Source organism: Dromiciops gliroides, chromosome 3, assembly GCF_019393635.1.
Source record: "Dromiciops gliroides isolate mDroGli1 chromosome 3, mDroGli1.pri, whole genome shotgun sequence".
Lineage (NCBI taxonomy): Eukaryota > Metazoa > Chordata > Mammalia > Microbiotheria > Microbiotheriidae > Dromiciops > Dromiciops gliroides.
In genome coordinates, this window is record NC_057863.1 from 158,555,312 (window position 1) to 158,576,601 (window position 21,290).

The following is a 21,290-nucleotide window of genomic DNA, read 5'->3' on the forward strand; positions in this document are numbered from 1 at the left end:
TTAAAGTAAATAGGATTGGCAAAATAAATAAATCATCTCTTTTATTTAGGGGAAAAGTAAAATAAATTTATTGGTATACAATAAATCTTACAATAATAGCTAGCTAGCATTTATATAGTACTTTGAGAATTGCAAAATGCTTTACAAATGTTATCTCATTTGATCCTCCTAAAAACCTTGGGAAGTAGGCACTTTTATTATTATTCCTATTTTATGGATGTGGAACGGAGGCCAACAGGTTAAGTGACTTGCCCAGAGCAGAAATGCTAGTAAGTGTATGAACCTGGATTTGAAGTCAGCTCTTCCTGGCTCCAAGCCTTGTGTCCTTTTCATTGCACCACCTACTTGCCTCCCAACTTACAACTTTATACATATTTTTTAAATGTTTTAGTAGGCAATATGTCTTCTTATTGCAAATGCTTGTTTTATACAATTGGCATTACATTCATGAGATTTGGACATATCCTTTGGTTCTTCATCATGAAACCACACTTTCACCACATCGCACATCCATCCATCCGTTCATTCATTCGTTCATTTTGCAAGTAATAGTAACACTATTAAGGTGTTTTATTTTTCCCCAATTACATGTAAAGATAGTTTCCAACTTTCTTTTTTTTTTTTTTTTTTTTAGTGAGGCACTTGGGGTTAAGTGACTTGCCTGGGGTCACACAGCTAGTAAGTGTTAAGTGTCTGAGGCCAGATTTGAACTCAGGTCCTCCTGACTCCAGGGCCGGTGCTCTATCCACTGCACCATGTCGCCACCTTCAACTTTCATTTTTGTAATATTTTGAGTTCCAAATTTTTCTTCCCTCCCCTCCTCCCCAAGACAGCAAGCAATCTGATATAGATTATACATGTAAAAAATTAGAACCAAAGGGGAAAACCACGAGAAAGAAAAAACAAAAAAATGAAAATAGTTTACCTCAATCTGCATTCAGACTCCATAGTCCTTTCTCTGGATGTACCACATTGGACATTAAGTATATCTTCTTTTTTTTTTTAAGTGAGGCGGTTGGGATTAAGTGACTTGCCCAGGGTCACACAGCTAGTAAGTGTTAAGTGTCTGAGGCTGGATTTGAACTTAGGTACTCCTGAATCCAGGGCCAGTGCTCTATTCAAGTATATCTTCTAACAGTTCATTTTTCCAACTTTAGCCTTGATTATAACCTATAGGTTTTCTTTTTTTGTTATTCACTTAACATTTTCCTTTCCATTTTTTCCCCATCATTAAAAAAATGAAAAAATAAACCGTTTTAAATAAATTACATAATCAGGTAAAACAAATTGCTGCATTGGCTATGTATAAGAATATATGTCTGTCTATACCTTGGACCTCTCAACTCTCTTTTGGGAGGAGGGTAGGATGCTTCAACAGTGGTCCTTTAGAATCTTGGTTGTTCATTGCATCAGAATTCTTAAGTCTTTCAAAGTTGTTTTGTTTATAATGTTGTTAACTATGTAAACTGTTCTGCTTCTGCTCACTTGCATGAACTCTGTATCAATTTATTATAAATATTCCCAGTTTTCTCTTTCATCATTTCCTTAAAGCGCAATAATAATCCATTGCATTAATACCCTCTTGGTAGCTATGCCCTTATTTTCAAGTTCTTTACCACCACAAAAAGAGCCACCATACATATTTTTGTCATAGGTGTTTTCTTTATTTGATCTTTTCGGGGTATAGACCTAGTAATGGCCTCAGTCAAAAAGTATGCCCAGCTTAGTGTAACGGTTGGAATGATGCCACCTGCTGGAGACTTACTGTAGAAGAGTTCCACCCATGAAGCGAAGGTCTTTGAGGGAAGACCAGGAGTCTTTTCTTTGGCATCAGGAAGTGACGTTGGGTAGTGGGAGGAGGAAGGAAGAGACTGGCGCTCCCTCTGACTCTTTTTCCTGGGGATGCTGGTGGAGAAGGCAGCTAGAAATACGCTTTCCCTTTAATAGATAGGAATCTAGGCCTTTCTTCTCTCTTTATCAAATTCTTATTCTCCTTAATAAATGCTTAAAAGTCTAATTCTTGCTAAAGCTTATAATTTATTGACGACCACTCACTAGATATTTTAGACAGTTTAGCTAGAATTTTAGCCCTTAACATTAGTAAGTTTAGATATAATACCAAACTATTTTTCAGAATGGCCAGACCAATTCACAATGCAGTAATGTGCCTGGATTTTTATAGACTTTCAAACATTTGTAATTTTCTTTGATTTTTTTTTTGGGGGGGGTTATCTTTGCTAATTTGATGAGTGTGAAGTAGAACCTCAAAGTTTCTTTAATTTGCATTTCTTTAATTACTAATTATTTGGAGATCATCTTTAATAGGTTTCTTCTATAACCACATTTTATTTAAAATCACAGTTCTGACTGCAAAATTAATCAAAGTTTCTCAGTGTTTATCCCTAGTTGAGATTTTGTTGCTTCCAAATTTGGAATAACTAAAACTGTTAATTATTTTTGTTTCTTAATTTATATTATTTGGGCACTGAATTGAGAGATCTTTTTTTGCAAGTTTAACACTTATTGTATTTGTTTCCTAGGAAGATGCTCAGGAAGAATTTGGCTGGAAATTGGTTCATGGTGATATATTCCGTCCTCCAAGAAAAGGAATGCTGCTGTCAGTCTTTCTGGGATCAGGGACACAGATTTTAATTATGACTTTTGTGACTTTATGTAAGTATTAAGGAAAAAGAAAGAACATGAGAAATGTTTTACTGAATATTTATGTGAAAAACAACTTGCTAAATGACAGAATTGAACTGGTTGACCTAAAACTCTTCCTGTAGCCTTGAGTTCCAGAGAGAAAACACAGTTTGAAAGAAAGTTTACAGGATTTAGAGTCATTAAAAATGACTTTAAATTCTAGCTCTGCTTTTTCTTTTTTATCTTTTTTGCCTGACTTTTCGGTTAATCTTTAAGACCCATAAGTTTCATTTCTTGCAAATTGCAGGGTTTGGCCATCATGGCCCCTGTGGTCTCTTTGAATTCCCAGTCTCTAATCTCTAAACTGAACAGAAGTAGTTTAAGTGCTCAGTGCTGTTCTCTGTGGTGGGAACCAGTGTTTCCTTTTATTTTAAATTATGAACAAATAATGACTAATAATAATAGTAATAACTAGTATTTATATGGAGCCTATTCTGCACTAGGCACGTGCTAATAAGTACTTTATAAATACTATCTTATTTGATCCTCACATAAACTCTGGGATTGCTCTCATCCCCATTTTATAGTTGAGGAAACTAAAACAAGCGGAGATTAAGTGACTTGTTTAGGGTCAAACAGCTAGTAAGTATCTGAGGCAGGATTTGAACATAGACATTCCAGATTCTGCTCCCAGTATTCTATTTTGTGTGTACCTACCTACCTAAGCTATAAGATTCAACATATATGAACAAATTTAATAGTTATTGATTTAGAAAGGGCTATAATCCCACTCATTCTCAACAGGTAAACTGTAGTCAGTTTGACTTTTCCTTATAGTAAGGATGTAGTGAGGTATGAATTTTCCAGGGTTGGATCCCTCTTGAAGTTTTATAACATCCAGGCTCCAAGTTGGGAAAAGACTGGAGATTGGGTCTCAGGGAGAACAGAAAGACTGAAGAGAAGGTAGGAGTGAAGATCAGGAAACCATTTCTGAGAGAAATGGGACATAATAAGGAAATTGCTAAGATATTCCTTTAAAAATTTTTGAGCCCCTTAGCCCAGGGAGACACAGGTAGCCCAGCTTCTTTCACTTTCCAGCCTGTGAAGGATTCTTAGCTTTAATAATTAAAATTTTTATTCTCTCTAAATCTCTCCTCCATCTTGCCTTGAAACTCTCCCTGGAGATCAATATAATGTGTACACCTAGCATCCTTTTAAAAAATGAATACCCTTGAGAAAATGGTTCAACCAGACACCTCACTGAAATCACCAAAGTGTGGGAATAGAAGGCGATTTGTTTTATCTGGGCAGAAGAATGTGTGTGTCAGGGTTAGGTAAGGAGTTGGGAGAGGCAATTTTGGAATATTATATCAGAAGAAAGGTGGGATATCAGGGTGGGTGTGGAGGCATTGAGACAGCCGGAAGGCTCATAGGAGGGTACTGGAGGGCTGGTGGTGAAGAAATGAAGGGGGTAGAATGTTCAAGACACATTTCTCCTGCTTTGAAATGTTACTTTCATTCCTTTCCTTTATTTTCCTCATCAAGGTCATATGTTAGAGAATGGGGTATAAGGAAAGTTTGGGGTCTGTTATGCATCCATCTAGTCATTTTCCTCAGACTTGCTGTTTGACCCCTGTATGAGAAGCCCCTTCTGTCTCTCTTCTAAACATGGGGGAAAGCTGACAAGAGAGCAGGAAATGTCTTGGTTTGGGATTTTCTGACTACCACAATCAGTTCATTGAATGGGTACTGCTGAGTTACTGTTTTCTGTTAGCCGTTACCAGGTTCTCAGATTAGTTAGTAGTGTCTCTTAGAAACAACTCAGCATTCATTAAGTGTCTACGGTGTGCCAGGCACTATGCTAGCTGCTGGGCACGCAAAGACAATAATTTACCTGCTGCTGCTTTCAGGCAACTCCTGCTCTATCATGGAAGACACCCTATACATACATAAGTATATTCAGAATACATAAATAAACTCAAGCTGGTGGAGGGGCCAGGGGGCAAAGACTAGTACTTGGGGAAACAGGAAAGGCTCTGTGTCGAAGGGAGTGCTTGATTTGAGTCTTGAAGGAATTCTGACTAATCTCCGTTACCATAGTGGTTAACACAGGACTGTAGGGCTCACCATCGTCTTTTATATGTAGAGCTCTGTGTAAATCTTAAAAGGCCTATGCATATGCTAGCCATCTTTATTATTAAAGCAATGATCTTTTTCAACATTTTCATGTTACTATGAAAGTGGGTTTTTTCCTTGATTAAGTATTGGTTAGAGTGCCCTCATGTGTCTCTGCATTGTAACTTTCAGTTCCTTTAAAGGAAATACTACTTTTAATTAGAGCATTGATACCATTTATATTGACCATTAAGTCTCAATCAGGCTACCCTTGACATAGGGGGATGACCAAGCATGGTTTTGTCTGTGACAAGGAACCCTCAGCAAACAGCCGTCTTGCTTTATGGGATGGAACATCATCTAAACAGGTAGCTTGAGCACAGCTTTCTGGCATAGTGTGGACTTTGTTAGCTCCTCTAATTCTTTCCCCTTTTTGTATAAATGGATCGTCAGTTTTACCAATTAACAGCTAAGTAAACTGGGTAATTCACACTTTGATGTTTAACAGATTAATTTTTTTGCCTTTAGTTTTTGCTTGTCTGGGATTTTTGTCACCTGCTAACAGAGGAGCTCTTATGACATGTGCTGTGGTCCTGTGGGTGCTGCTTGGAACTCCAGCAGGTTATGTTGCTGCCAGGTTCTATAAATGTAAGTGAAAGCTGTTTAAAATAACAGATGCATAAATTCATTAGGACAGACTCATAATGTTTCCTTTATAGATTTGTATGGTTTGCTCTAAGAATAATGTGGAAATATTTTGGCATGCAACTTTGTCCTTTAAAAGTTGTATGATAATAAATTGTTAATAAGAGATAACTAGTTCTCTTTCCATTGATTTACATTCTAATTGCGGGGCTGCTTTGTCTTTTTTCTGATGGATCTTCTGTTGGCAGTAACACCTGATATGTTAAGTTTTAGCTGCTCAACTTTTTAGCTTTTTCTGTGTTAAGTGAAATCTTTCTAAACAGTATTTGTAGAAACCCAGTATTTATAGAAACTCTATTAATTTTTTAAAAATTAAAAAGTTATCATCCCCAAATTAGTATGTTTAAATTTGAGAATATACCTACCTGCACAAGGAAATAAAAGGTTAAATTATGAGTTATCTTTCAGAGGATAATAAAAGATAAAGGTTAAAATTTTCTCCAGCAACCAGAAGTTAAATACAGGGTGTCCCAGAAGGTTTTTTTGTTTTTTGTTTTTTGTTTTTAGTGAGGCAGTTGGGGTCAAGTGACTTGCCCAGGGTCACACAGCTAGTAAGTGTTAAGTGTCTGAGGCCGGATCCGAACCCAGGTACTCCTGACTCCAGGGCCGGTGCTTTATCCACTGCGCCACCTAGCTGCCCCATTCTGGGGCCATTTTGATTAGATTTTTAGAATGAGTACTTTGTGGTTTTTCTCTGTAGGCTTTTTCAAAACAAACATGTTAAAATGTTTCATTTGGGCTTTGATATCAAAATGTAAATATGATATGTTTCATTTCATATTCCTATTGACAAATTTTTTAAGCATTAGATTTTTAAAAATTTTTTGATAGTAAAATTTACTTCTCAAGGATTAACATGCTTTTCATTTATATAGAAAAATTAAAGTCCATAATTAAACCACCAAGTGTAATTGTAAATTACTTGTAATATTTTTCCCGCACTTAAACCTATCATACAGTTTTATTCATGTCAGTGGAATGATTATTTCAAGATAAGAGAAAACAGCTTATCTTTTAGAATTTTGATCTTGGCTAAGGTTGGCATGACTAAAATAATATACTGTAGGTATAATCCTATCACAACATAATTTTCTATCCAATGAAGACATAACCATTTCCTAGATTATACTGGTGCTATACTGATCTGGTCATAACAAACTCTTTCTCTGATCCTTGTCCTTTAAGCAGTATCTGTATTTTAAAAGTACCTGATTAAATTTAATGGAGGAACATTATAGCAACCTTTAAAGTATTCTGATGACCATAATGTTGAGGGATTGCACTTATTGTTCTTGGCCCCCAGAAGGCAGAAATAGGAGAAATAATGGGTGGGAATTAGAGGCAGATTTAGGTGTGATATAAGGTAAAACTTGTAATAATTAAGGCTTTTAAAATAGATTTATCTGAGATATTATAGAAATGATTTCTGTAAAGTTATAGGTTGAACCAAGTAGACTTAAGTTCTGAGAAAGAGGAATTGAAGGCAGCTGAGCTTTCCCCATGTTCTTTTGTTCTATCAGATAGATATTCTTCAATTCTTGTAATCTTTAACAACTTCACACATTCTAAATTCACTTATGATAGATTCTTGGGTAACCTGACAAAATCTGCTTTAAGGACATGGCATATCCTTAGGCAGAACAGAACTATGAGCTTTGCTTAGTGCTATCCTAACACACACACACACACACACACACACACACACACACACACACACACACACACACACACGTTGACCCCTTTCCATTCTAGATCTTAGACTTCGTATGATATTTGAAATAAAAATGCCTAAAGTATAAATGAGCCCCAGTGTAGAACTTTCAGGCTCTTCCCACTTTGAACCCTCTCTTGGTAGGGAAGCAAAATGTTTTTTACTAAGGATATTCTTGTGTGGCTTTGGTACTTTGTTTAATAGTAAAAGTAATATTAAAAGACTTGTATGTTGTGTTCCCTTTTTAAAAAGACTGTTCTACCATTTTATTTACTTCTATAGCATTTGGTGGTGAGAAATGGAAAACAAATGTACTACTAACATCATTTCTTTGTCCTGGGTAAGTGAATCTTTCTCCAGTCATCTTTGTCTATAATAAGCAAGTTAAAAAGGGTGGAGCAGGATCTGCTTATTATTAAAAACTTTTTAATAAAACCTTTCCCTTTCTTATGAACAAAAACACCAAATAAAATTAGCATTTCATATAAAAAGTAGAACAGAATGAATTGTTCAAGAAACTATGAAACTATTATGAGCACCTTGCACTTACTTTTAAATATATAATAAATTCATTGTATAAATTTGAAAGCTGTCCTGCTTATTATTTCCTTCAATTTTCCTTCTTTTCTCTCCTGTGTATTAAATTTTTTTTTTCATTGACCATCTGATTTTTTTTTTCTTTTTGGCAATGCTGTAGGGACTCCTGCAATTCTGCTTCCTGCTCAATGTCAGAGAGGAGTGGCAAGGCAGGGCAATAACCTTTATAAAAAATACCCATAGTTAAACAAAACAAATCCCCACGTTGACCATGGTCCAAACTTATGTTCCTAATTCTTCATCTTGAGCCTATGATCTGTTCTTTGAAATTGTATTTGGTCACTGTATTCATTGATGAGATTTTTCACAATTTATCTTTACAGTATTGATGTTTTTGATATACTTTGTGGGGGGGTATTCTGCTTACTTCACTCTGCATCATTTCATACAATCAAGTCATTCTAGCTTTCTAGGAGTCCATCCATTTTGTCATTTTATAGCACAATAATATTCCATTACATTTATATACCATAGGGGCAGCTAGGTAGTGCAGTGGATAAAGCACCGGCCCTGGATTCAGGAGTACTTGAGTTCAAATGCGGCCTCAGACACTTGACACTTACTAGCTGTGTGACCCTGGGCAAGTCACTTAACCCCATTGCCTGCAAAAAAAAAAAATACCATAAATAAAATAAATAAAAATTATATACCATAATCTCCTCAGCCATTCTCTAACTGATATGCCTCTTTGTTTTGAGTTTTTTACTTTCACAAAAAAACCATTGCTGCTATTGGTCCTTAATTATTTGTTTCATTTTCATATGCCTTTTGATATCTTGGACTTCTTACCTTGAAAACTGATTGTTCATATGCTTTGATTATTTGTCTCTTGGGAAATGACTGTTATTCTCATATATTTGAATCTTTTTTTTTAAAGTGAGGCAGTTGGGGTTGAGTGACTTGCCCAGGGTGACACAGCTAGTGTTAAGTGTCTGAGGCTGGATTTGAACTCAGGTACTCCTGACTCCAGGGCTGATGCTCTATCCACTGCGCCACCTAGCTGCGCCTGAATCATTTCTTTATATATCTTAGATTATCAGACTTTTATTAGAGAAAGTTGTGCCAAAATATTTTTCCTCAGTTAATTATTTTCCTTATAATTTTAACTGCCACTGATTTATTTTGTTTCAGAAACTTTAATTTTATGTGATCAAAATTACCCATTTTGTCTCTTTTATTTTGCTTTCTTCTTTGGTTATAAACTCTTCTCTTATAGTTGAAAAGATATTTCTCTGCTTGCTTCTCTAATTTTTCATTATGTCATCTTTTATATGCAAGTCATATCTCCATTTCAGGCTTAGTCTATGGTCTGAGCTTTGGTTTTTACAGCTTTCTAGCTGTCTCAGCAGTTTTTGTTAGTAAGTTTGGGGGATCTTGGGGTTTGTCAACAGTGTACTATGTTCATATGCTTCTGGATCAACTTCTATTTTTCAACCAGTAACAAATAGTTTTGATAATTTCTGCTTTGTGATAGAGGTTGCTAAGTCCCAAACCGAAGCTTGTTCAAGAACTATTTTTTGGATGCCTTCGTGACATTTACTTTTTGTCTTTGAAAAGGTGAAGTACTTCTAGTTTAGCAGCAAGCTTTAGCTGGAAGAATTGTTTTCTTTTCTTAAAAATTTTCAGCTTAATTATAATAAAGACTTCCATCTTGAAGATAGTTGAGATAAACATGCATTTGTACATGCTAAGTAAGACTATTAACTCCTGATAATCCAGTACTGTTAGATCAAGGAATAAAGACTAGTAAAACCTCCGAAAGCCAGCATAGCCCAGATCCTAGAAGTAAAGGGGAAACAAGGCTTGAGCAGAAAAGCAAAAACTTCCAGGCTCCCAGAAACAATGAAAATACCCAAGATGAGCTAAAGATTGTGTCTAATGGGCTGTGATTGACTCTTCCCTTACCAGAAGGAAAGGAGCAGGTTGATTGGCCAGCAGTGTTTGTAAAAGCCTGGACCAGCCTTTTCTCCTGAAGACTGAGAAGTCCAGGAGAGACCACAGGAGATCTTAGAAGAGATAAGAAAGAAAAAAAAAAGCAGAGAAGAGGGAATCAATGCTACAGTCACTTATTGAGCACCTATTATGTGAGAGGTGGCTGCAGTGGTAGAGATCACAAGCAGTTAACCAGGATAGCTAGCTCCAGACAATCTAAAAGAAAAAAGCCAGCGACAGAGACAAAGAATTGAATAGTTGTACAGTATGTGGGAATGCAGTTAGCAGTACTTAAATAAGCCCTAGAAGGCAAAGGCATAGATAAGAAATCTCTAGCGCTATGTACGATGGGATACAGGGAGCGAGACAAACAGCTAGCCTTCTGTAACTCAGCCCATAAGGATATCAGCTTGTCTTGCCGGCAGCAGACCAGCTTGTATATTGAAGCAGTTGGTTATTGGGGAAGAGGTGTCATTCATTTTACCGTAATACAGAGAACCCCTACATCTAGCACACACATCTACATCTAGTATGGGCCAGTGACAGGATAGAGTTTTCACAGCATTGGAGAAACCATCTCATGACATAGACTCCACATTTTAGTAAAAGACAAAAGCACAGAAGTATAAGGAAGTTGTGCTTCCTTAGAAGAAAATGGACATTTATACATGAGTTGAAGTGGATGAACCCGATAAAATATCCATGGAGTTTTTATTATTGCGTGATCTGCCTTCCATGATAGTAAGGTTCATAAAGGTAGTTGTTCAAATTAAAAGAGTCATCTTAAACTGTGGTGCTGAGCTGTACTAAGCCCCTATGTAAATTAGAGCATTTATCTTTTGGTATAGTATTACTGATTCTCAGTGAAGAGATCTCTGGCCTGTTGCTAATTGAATGACAAAAGAATTTATGAGCTTTTCCACAATTGAATAAGTTATGTGTATTTTCTGAAGTGGCATTTTAGTATTCTACCTTGATGCAGATTTTTCAGCCTGGTTTAAAAAAGTAACACTATAAGAAAAATGTAGAGTTACTTTTTGGTTTTGGTTTTGTTTTGTTTTGAAGAGAAAAAAATTTCCCTGGCTACAATTTATCCTCTGAGCACCTTTAAAAAGCTGGTGAAACTGGGCTCTTTTGGCACTGCTTGCCAACTTAGGCCTTGTTAACTAATTAATGAAGAATAAAAATATTAATACTCATGTCTATATAGTGCTTTAAAGTTTATAAAGCACTTTACTCCCAACAACCCTTCCCAGTAGATAATATACATATTCTCTTCATTTTACAGATAAAGGAAACTGGCCCTTGTGTTAATAATTTGTCTCTGGTTATATAGCTAGTAAAATTAGGAACCAGGACTCAAATTTAGGCCCCCAGATTTAAACAAAGTAAGGCTATTGCAAATAAACACTTGAGTGACTCTTAGCTTCATTTTAGGAAGTCAGCCTGGCATACTAAAGTTGGCCTTGGAGTCGGACAGATCTGGATGCTCAAGCCCTGGCTCTGAAATTGTGCTAGCTTTGTGCCCATGGGCAAGTCTGTTAACCATTCATTGTCCTAAGCAAGTCTCTGAGACGAGTGGAAGAAGTATCCTCATCTGAAGTTTCCTACCTCAATAAAATCACAGATCAGTGCCTCCCCATCTCCTGCCTCACCTCCCTGATTCCCTCTAATGTGTTTGCAGATGGTTTAACAGCATTACCTGTTCCTTCTATAATTAAGCTAATAATGCATACAAACATTTTTCCAACTAGTCTGTATTTTTTCAGTAGACTCATAGAAATATAATTTCAGAATCTACTGATTATGATACACATTTGCTTGCGTGAAGATAGCAAAGCTACCCTGTTGCTAGAAAAAAGGTAAGTAGGTAGTATGGAATAATAAAGAGAATATTGAGCTAGAATTCAGAAGACCTATGTTTCAATTCCAGTTGTAACACTTACTAACTGTATTGGCAAATGGCTAAAATTTTATAAGCCTCAGTTCCCTCATCTATAAAATGATGATAATCATACCTGCTCAGCCTACTATACAAAGTAGTTGTGATAAGTGAATGAAATACTGTATCTAAATGTCCATTGGAAATTATTTTACCATTATAGAAATGTAAGGTTTATGATTATTGTTACTGTTTTTAGAAAATTGAGGAGTTCCTCCCCAGGAAGTCTCCATGAATATTTTTACCATTTTCTTGCTCTCATGTTCACACATTTTAGGACAGGTTGTTTAGAATATCAAATGCTGCTAGAGAAAAGCTTCCATGAGCATGTTGATTTACCATTCATTGACTCTAAAGGACTTTTCTATAGCATCATAAAGAAAATATTTTTGAGATTTCTCGTATCTGGAATTTGTTCAAAGTCAAGCATTCTTAACTTTTTGTGTAAGTTGTGTAGAAAATTGTGGCCTAGTATATGTGAGGATAATAAATTATAAGGCTTTGTAGTAGGCTTGTTCCAAAACATACTTGGCACTAACCCTTGAAATGATGAGGCGCTTCCTTCATTCCCTGCAAAGAAGAGCATGTGCAAGCTGACAAGGAATTGCCCACAGTCAGTTTATCATTCAGGCAATACAGAAAGAACATACACTGTTTTGAAAAATGCTGACAAGTCAAAGAACACTGAGCAGCTACCTTGAAGATGATTTTCTGGAAGGCAGGAAAACCACTTGGGACAACAAGACCGCTCAGATCTTTGATTCAGTAGTCAATATTGTAGGCAGGCAAATACTTTACACGCCAAAGGAAGAATGGAGGTGGAGGTGCACATCAACTCCACTCTTGAGAAAGAGGCAAATGACAAAAACAAAATTTTTTTCTTTTCATACCTAACATATCTACTACACATAGTAGTATCTTTTTTTTTCATGGTAGTGATCATTTATCATCAGCAAAACTAAAAATTTTCTGCATGTGTGTTTGTATATTCACATATACATATAATATAAGACAGGGAAAGCATGTTGTTATTTTATTGTTTAGGAAAAGGAAGCACATAGCATCTTAGAAATATTTCCATAAAAATATTAAATAAAATATATAGAATTATTTAGAACATTCCCAGAAGATTCTCAGTAAACAAAGTTTGTTTTGACTTCTTCATTTGATATTTTCTTACAATAGTTATGATAAGGTTCAGCTGTTTAAACTATGAATTGTTTATATAGTGGTTTTGTGTCAAAAAGACTGTTGTGTTTTTCAGGATCGTATTTGCTGATTTCTTTATTATGAACCTGATTCTGTGGGGAGAAGGATCTTCAGCAGCTATTCCCTTTGGAACTTTGGTTGCCATATTGGCCCTTTGGTTTTGCATATCAGTGCCACTGACATTTATTGGTGCCTACTTTGGTTTCAAGAAAAATGTGAGTTCATAGACAATTATGTATAATAAACAGTGGAAATTTATATTCATGTATTATCAGGTTTTCATGAAGTTGTTTAATTATTAGTGTATTCATCTACAAACCAGGGGGAGGAGGTGTTGTTTTTTTCTTGGAAAAAAGTAGAATATCAATATTTTTCAGATAGTTGCTCCCACTCTCCGCTAAGTATAAGTCCATAAAGGCATGTACTGGTTTGTGTGTGAGAATTAGGGAGTCTTTTTTACTACTCTGACCACTTTACATACTGAGAACTTTTTTCATAGAGGGAATAGTTTATGACCATAAAGGTGCATTTTCCTTAAAAATAAGTTTATTTCCAAATCATAGTGATTCATATATTGAACAAGCATTCCAAATTGCAAAATTATATCCTCAAAAATATTGTCCATTTGTATGGTAGGAAAGAATGAAGTTACTATTTATGTATGTATATGTACGTATATTAAAATTTATGTTAAATTTCCTTTAACCTATTCATCCAACAACAAATGAAATAAAAGTGACAATATTCAAAACATTTGTTAAACCATGTTAATTTGGCATCACTATCTTGAACTAAAATTACAGGTTGTGTTTCTGAAACCCTCTAGAGAAAAAAATGAACTTCTCAAGTCATAAATGAATATGTTTAGGTCCTTTTTAATTTCATTTGTTTTCATGGTATCATGTACTGTGTTGTGAAAGGGGCAATAATTGATAGTATCATCAGTAGCCCATGGTCATAAAGCTTCATACAGCCTCATTGTATTCACTGTGTTCTTAATAAAATGAGCAATTTTAGTAAAAGTGACAGTATTCCACCTCCAAATAAAAAAAAATACATTGACAAAGTTTTCAGTACCAGTTGATTTTTTTCATGTAATAAGTATATGATTAAAAAGAAAACTCGAACTGTACCTTGTTATTAACTACTATTTGCACAGTACTGCATTATCTACTTCTGTGTGTTTCTTACTTTGTCTAAAGCCATTAGTCAGTGGCTAGCTGCTGGAAACAGTGGTGACTTAATTCAATAGGCCAAATCTGAATATAGCACTTAGTGGTCTCCAGTTCATTGCTTTTAAATACAAATTTCAGTTTGATGACTTAAGTAGACTTCTCTTACCATTAGTGTCAGCATGGAAGCTGAGGAAAAAGCTGGCAAATAGTCTAGTACAGAGAATCTTTTAAATGGATATGTAATTATTCTTTTCCTCTTTCCTTAAAGGCCATTGAACACCCAGTCCGTACCAATCAGATTCCTCGTCAGATTCCTGAACAATCATTTTACACAAAACCATTACCTGGCATTATTATGGGAGGAATTTTGCCCTTTGGGTGCATCTTTATACAACTTTTCTTTATTCTGAATAGTATTTGGTAAGCTAACTACAAAGGCCTTATTCCCAGAAATATTACATGTGATAATAACTTTTCTGTTTTTTCTATATGATTGATACATTATCCTGTTCTGGATCTAACGAATGTGAGCATTTACTCTGTAATAAGAAATCTTTAATTGTGAAAAGGTCATTTGACCATTTCCTTGCAGAAGAAAGTTCTAAAGCTATTGATTTCTTGTTCCATACATCTGATATTCCTTGAATTACCATATGCAACTGATCTCCTTTATTATGATCATTGTATGATCAATTGCATTGGTACAATTGCTATTGAAAATGAAATTTAAGAAATGCCAAAAGTAAAAGAAACACAAAGTTAGTTATGTATTCTAGATTGAGTAGATGTTTAAGGTCCTAGGTAAATGAAAGTGCAATATTTTCCACTTCCTTGCTCTCTTCAGTCTTATTAGAACTTTGTACTACTTTTGACTTGTTAGACTGGTTTCAAAGTTAAGGCACACTTTTTATATACTTTAAGAAAGGAATAGTTAACATGACATTTTTTTTAATGGAGACAAATTATTTTAATTTCAAAATGACATTTTATCATTTTAGGTCTCATCAGATGTATTACATGTTTGGCTTCCTATTTCTGGTGTTTATCATTTTGGTTATTACATGTTCTGAGGCAACTATATTACTTTGCTATTTCCATCTGTGTGCCGAGGTATGTATTAATAATCTTAAGCTATGACTACTTTTAAACAATATGTATAATTGTATTATAAAAATTCCATTGTATGCTCCAATTAAGTTCATCTTATTGACCTGTATATGTTCCAGCGTTAGACTTTAAAATTTCCTTAGGAAGAGCCTCGTAAGACAATTAAATCAACAATTAAAATATAACCTTCTAAAAATATATATATAACCTTCTAATTTAATAGGTTTCATTAGCTCTTAACATTAAGGATTTTTAAAAATGTAACAAGTAGACTTGCAATGAAACTTGACAGTAAAGTAGCTGTATTTGAGTTTCTTAGGTTTTGTCCACCAGTAAAAAATTTGATAATATCTTCATGACAGATCTAATAACCTTAGACTATTTTGAAATTACACAAAATAATTATTACTAAATTTAAAAGTCACAGTGTTGGGGCAGCTGGATGGTACAGTGGATAGAGCACCAGCCCTGGATTCAGGAGTACCTGAGTTCAAATCCGACTTCAGATACTTAAGACTAACTAGCTGTGTGACCCTGGGCAAGTCACTTAACCCCAATTGCCTCACCAAAAAAAAAAAAGCAGAAAAAAAAAGTCACAGTGTTATACAAATTACCAGGGACAAATTAAAATAGTTATCGGCAAAATATAAAACCTACATATTTTTGCATCCTTTAAAAACTTTTGCTAAGCTGCATGTCTTTTTGCTACTTCATTTGCATGATTTGACATTGAGTTCACAAGATTTGACAAGTTTAAATTTTTTTTCTTTATTAAACCACACTTTTATTATGTTTGTTCTTAGGTGTACTTTTGAACGAGTCCATTTTCCAACATTAATCCTTGATTATAGCCCATAGATTTTCAGAGGTCTTTAAATTAGGCAAGAGGTAGCTGCATAGCACAATGAATAAAACACTGATCATAAAGAGAAGACCTGAGTTCAAATCCTGCCACAAACACTTAATAGCTCTTGATCTCTGGGCAAATCATTTTTGCCTCAGTCTGTCTCCATTTCTTTATCTGTTAAATGGCAATAATAATGGCACCTACCTCACTTCATCCCTAGACTTCTTGTGAGGCTAATATAATAATTATGTAAAGTGTTTTTACCAGGCTTAAAGCTCTGTGCTAGCTATTACCACCATCATCATCACCATGAAGTTCACAGTCCATTGAAGTATATTTTGATCCATCTCTTGGGTTAATTTCATAATTGTTTTTTTTTTGTTTGTTTTTGTTTTTTTTTGTTTTTTTTTTAAGTTTTTAGTGAAGCAATTGGGGTTAAGTGATTTGCCCAGGGTCACACAGCTAGTAAGTGTTAAGTGTCTGAGGCCGTATTTGAACTCAGGTACTCCTGACTCCAGGGATGGTTCTCTATCCACTGCGCCACCTAGTTGCCCCTAATTTCATAATTGTTAATGGAGTGTGATATGATGTAATATACGAGGTCCTCTTGTAGTATCCTATCTCCATTTAAATTATGGAACAATTCTATTTCTCAGCCTATCAGTATATTTTTTATATCAGTTCTTTCAATGGAGACAAGCATTCCAGGCCCACTTGGAGGTTTAAAAAAAAAAATCCCCAAAACATTTTTAGAATTGAATGAAGATAGCTATATCTTTGGGCTCATCTGGACTGAGGACAGTGGTTCTGGTGTAGCTTTGAAAGAAAAAGTGTTTCATTAGTAAAACATTACTTTTTACCCAACATCAGCATTGTTAGTCTTGCCCATAACAAGCATTTTTTCTTCATAGTAAAGGTTAGCAGATTTTTTAAAACTATCTCTTTCCTATTCTTCCAACTTTAAGAAACCCGTAACATACTAGAGGAATGAATGACAATTCCTCTAGCTGTCAGGTGCTCTGAACATTTGCTTCTTTTACAAGGATTGATTAGACTGTTTTGAAGCAGTAGTTTGTCAGTTCTTGGCATTGTTGTTGTTTTTTTATTTATTTTCTTTTTTTTTTTTTTTTTTTTGAGGGGCAATGGGGGTTAAGTGACTTGCCCAAGGTCACACAGCTAGTAAGTGTCAAGTGTCTGAGGCCAAGATTTGAACTCGGGTCTTTCTGAATCCAGGGCCGGTGCTTTATCCACTATGCCACCTAGCTGTCCCTTTTTATTTATTTTCAATCACACTCCACACTGTATAGCTGATCTTGATTCATTATGGAATCAAATAATCTTGAAATTCTTGACTTCCCCACACCAACAGCTGCTACATAATCTCTATTAGTCATTGACATGGTGTTTTAGAATTATAAATTTTTCAGATTTCATTTCTTAAAAACCTTAGAATGAAAAAGAACAATGAAACACATATGGCATGAAATGTAGCACTTTAATAAGCAGAGAACTAACTAAAGGTGGGCAAACCAGCCTTAATCCAGTTTCATCTGGTTAAGTTCATTCATTCAGAATCACACCCACATGAATGAATTGATGTAACTTTTATTAAGCACTCACTGTGTGCAAAGCACTATGGATACAAATAGAAAAGTCAGGCAGTCCCTTTTCTCAAGGAGCTCCTATTCTATAGGGGGAGACAACACATAGGGAAGGTTTTAGCCACAAGTCAGATGGAAGAGAGTCCCATGGTCTTTAGGGTGGGGTTGCAAAGCAGATAGTAATGCCTTTTCCTTAATGTCATTTTACTTAAAAAAAAAAAAGAAAGAAACAAAAAAACCCCATCAGTTTCTGATGTTGAATTATTTGAGGACTTTAGTGGCAAGAACTTTTATTTATGGGTCTTTATTAGCTGTGACTATAACCCGTATAGGAGTAGGTACCAGGCTGTAGCTACATGGGGATGATGCTTTGAAAGATGGTGGCTACATGTACTGGGCTGCAAACATTTCTGTTCCCAAGGAATGTGGGTTTAGAGTCCTGCACTGTCTCCATTAGGGTGTAAAGAGAGATGGTGATCAAAGTGATGGTAGTGGATGAACTTTGCTGATACATGCTGCCTCCTGTCTCTCCCTTGGGTGCCTTTTTGCTTTAGCAAGACTGGTTAACATGTCCTGTGTGTGGCAGTTGGTGGGAGGTATCTGGTTCCTCCTCAAAAGCTGCTTCCCTGGATGATGGCTGTAAGGCCTGGGCTATAGAATCATGACATCTGCTGTCACAAAATAAAATAACATCAGAATTATTGCTTGCCCCAATTAATTTGCATAGCACTATACTTAAGGAGCTTTGGGTGAGTTCTATAGTATTTAAAACTAATTTTGAAAAATTCATATTTAAAGATCAAAATTTTTACTTTTTGAATACTATTTCCTTGTTAAAGTTTTTGTTCCATTTGCACTGAAGAAAAGGACCTTCTTTCCTGATAAAATAATTTTTAAAAATAAAGATTTAAATATAATGCCCTAAGAGAAATGTTTAGATAATTTTACTTCAGACTGATCAAGAAGTACATTAGAAATTTCCTTTTAAAGACTCTTAGCATCATTTATTACTGTGGTGTCAAACTCAAATAGAAACAGATTCCTGTGGGCTGCATAGTGACTTTAAAAACTACAAATTAAAGGGCAGCTAGGTGGCACAGTGGATAGAGCTACGGCCCTGGATTCAGGAGTACCTGAGTTCAAATTCAGCCTCAGACACTTGACACTTACTAGCTGTGTGACCCCGGGCAAGTCACTTAACCCTCATTGCCCCACAAAAAACCAAAAACAAACAAAAAACTACAAATTAGCATTATCTTTGTTGCAGTATAATGTTGTTTATTTTATTAAACATTTCCTAGTTACATTCTAATCTGTTTTGGGTCCATTTGGAAGGATTTTGGGGGGCGGGGAGAGGAAGAATTTGACACCAGATTCACTAAATTATTTCTAATGGCTTTTCCCATCATTATTTGATTTAGCTAATAATAATAAATGTAAGGAATGGAGTTATAGCATAGATTATTCTAAATGTATCATATTTGGCTTTGTAATTTGTTTTGGTTCGATGATTTCTGTTAGAGATGACACCTTCCTGATACTAGAAATTAATCCATTCCATTCCATACCATACCATTAAAGTCTAAATTTGAAAGATGCCAGGTTCTATGATCTATTCCTCATTTTTTTTTTTTAGTGAGGCAATTGGGGTTAAGTGACTTGCCCAGGGTCACACAGCTAGTCAGTGTTAAGTGTCTGAGGCCGGATTTGAACTCAGGTAGTCCTGACTCCAGGGCCGGTGCTCTATCCACTGCACCATCTAGCTGCCCCTCTTCCTCACTTTTTGCAAGAGATTGAATCCCTTCTAGAGCCAAGATTTATTATGGTCATAAGATTTTTTATGATCAATTTGGCTTTTGATTTTACCTTTTTTAAAAGGGTTCTAGTTACAAACTATATGGCTGACAAAAAGTAAACAAAAGCTCGTATCAGTGAATTAGTTTTTTAAACCTACTTAGCTTAATTCTCTCAATGAGAACTGAAAGCAGGCTTAACTGTAGCTAAGTAACTTAATTCTTACCGAAATGTAAAACTAAAAATATTTTCCCCCTATTTTACCAGCCTTGTAAACTCTTTTCTGGAGATGAGCCACCAAGAGGAGATAGAGAAGGAAAAGGGATTTTATCTTTCTTAGAAGCTTTAGAAAAGGGTTTAGTCTTTGGCCCCTAAAATATGAAGTAGTACTGCCTCCTTTTAGCAGAAAAACAGTAGGCTTAAGGGTAGGAAGTTCTATATGTTGTCAGGCACTGTCACTCTAGCCATTATTGTTTTTGAGGTTTGTTTATTTGTTTTGGTTTTGTTTTGAGGTTTTGGTTTCTTTCTTGGTGGTTTTTCTATGTTACAAGAAGGGTTTGGTTCTGGAGGGATGGCGTATGGGGTAGTGATGTAAACAAAAGGAATTAATAAAATTTGTTAAAAGAGCTTGGCAGATTGAACTGAAGGCTAAACTTAGGCATTTGGACAATCTATATTTTATCTCTTCTTTCTATTGAATGGAATTCTGTTAGTTAAGAATTGTTTCTTATTATTGATGGCTTATTTTTTTTTCCCTCTTAGGATTATCATTGGCAGTGGCGTTCATTCCTTACCAGTGGCTTCACTGCAGTCTATTTCTTAATATATGCTATACACTATTTCTTTTCAAAGCTGCAAATCATAGGAACGGCCAGTACAATTTTGTACTTTGGTTACACTATGATAATGGTCTTGATCTTCTTCCTTTTCACAGGTAACTTTTAAAAACTCCATTAATTCAGGAATTGTCCAGTTTATTCTGAAGCTAGTAGTACAGATGGGTTCTGTAAAATTCCATAAAACTCTTTAAATGTTCCTACTATCCCTGTGCCTTTCAAAAGCCCTCTACTCGGCAACAAAATCGTTTATCCACCAGACTTGAAAAGCAGGTAGAGCAGAGACATATGGGATGGGATAACTGTAGCTCTTCAGAAATAGCTTTACTATGGAAGGCAATGCAAAAATACTTTGCAGCACTAGGGGAATCATTCTTCATAAACCTCAGCAGAGGAAATTGAACTCTAGCTTATGATATAAGGAATAGTCTCTCTCCATTTGAAAATGAAGGAGGAAGTGGAGGGTGGGGGTTAGAACCAGTTAAGGAATAGATTTTTTAGGATTCCCATTCAGCTAAGCAAAGTAGAAAATGAAATAACCTTGTTGGATCCTGAGGTGTTCAGAGCCTGGAAAAAATCACAGTCTTTACTCATCAGCAATAAATACTTACTAATCACCTATTTATGTGTTCAATATAGTGAATGATGTCATAAAGTTAAAATCTCACAGTCATTGATATTAGCTTAATTCAGAAACTTTTTATAAAAAGCAAATGAAGCAGACCAGCGATTCTCAAGCTTTTTAATTCATCCGTTCTCCTGAAAGCTCTCACCAAACAGATCATTAAAATTAGAAAAATTGAGAGTGAGAGAAGTATTTTATTTTTAGAATGTGTCCAAATTAATGACATTTTTACAAAGCTGTCATCTAAGGTTAGGCTCAGTAGAGAAAGGAAGACAATGACAGTCAGGTTAACTCATTGTGCTGCTATGGAAAAGGAGAACACTAGGGGGATTTTGGCTCCATGATAGAGGGCCAGGATGCCCCATATAAACATCAGTAACCTAAATCCCTGCCTTCTCGCTGGATACGTGGCATTATTGTTTATAGAAACTCACTTGGAACTCCATTTTGT

General features: G+C 35.4%; 1 protein-coding gene across 1 annotated transcript in view; it reads left to right on the forward strand.

Annotated features, from left to right (window-relative positions):
- TM9SF2 (transmembrane 9 superfamily member 2) overlaps positions 1-21,290 on the forward strand; it is an 80,277-nt gene that overhangs the window by 56,547 nt on the left and 2,440 nt on the right. The window contains 7 exon segments of the mRNA XM_043994199.1: positions 2,541-2,673; positions 5,287-5,406; positions 7,457-7,514; positions 12,910-13,069; positions 14,298-14,449; positions 15,028-15,139; positions 20,141-20,312. Of these exon segments, the coding sequence (XP_043850134.1) occupies positions 2,541-2,673; positions 5,287-5,406; positions 7,457-7,514; positions 12,910-13,069; positions 14,298-14,449; positions 15,028-15,139; positions 20,141-20,312 (907 nt within the window).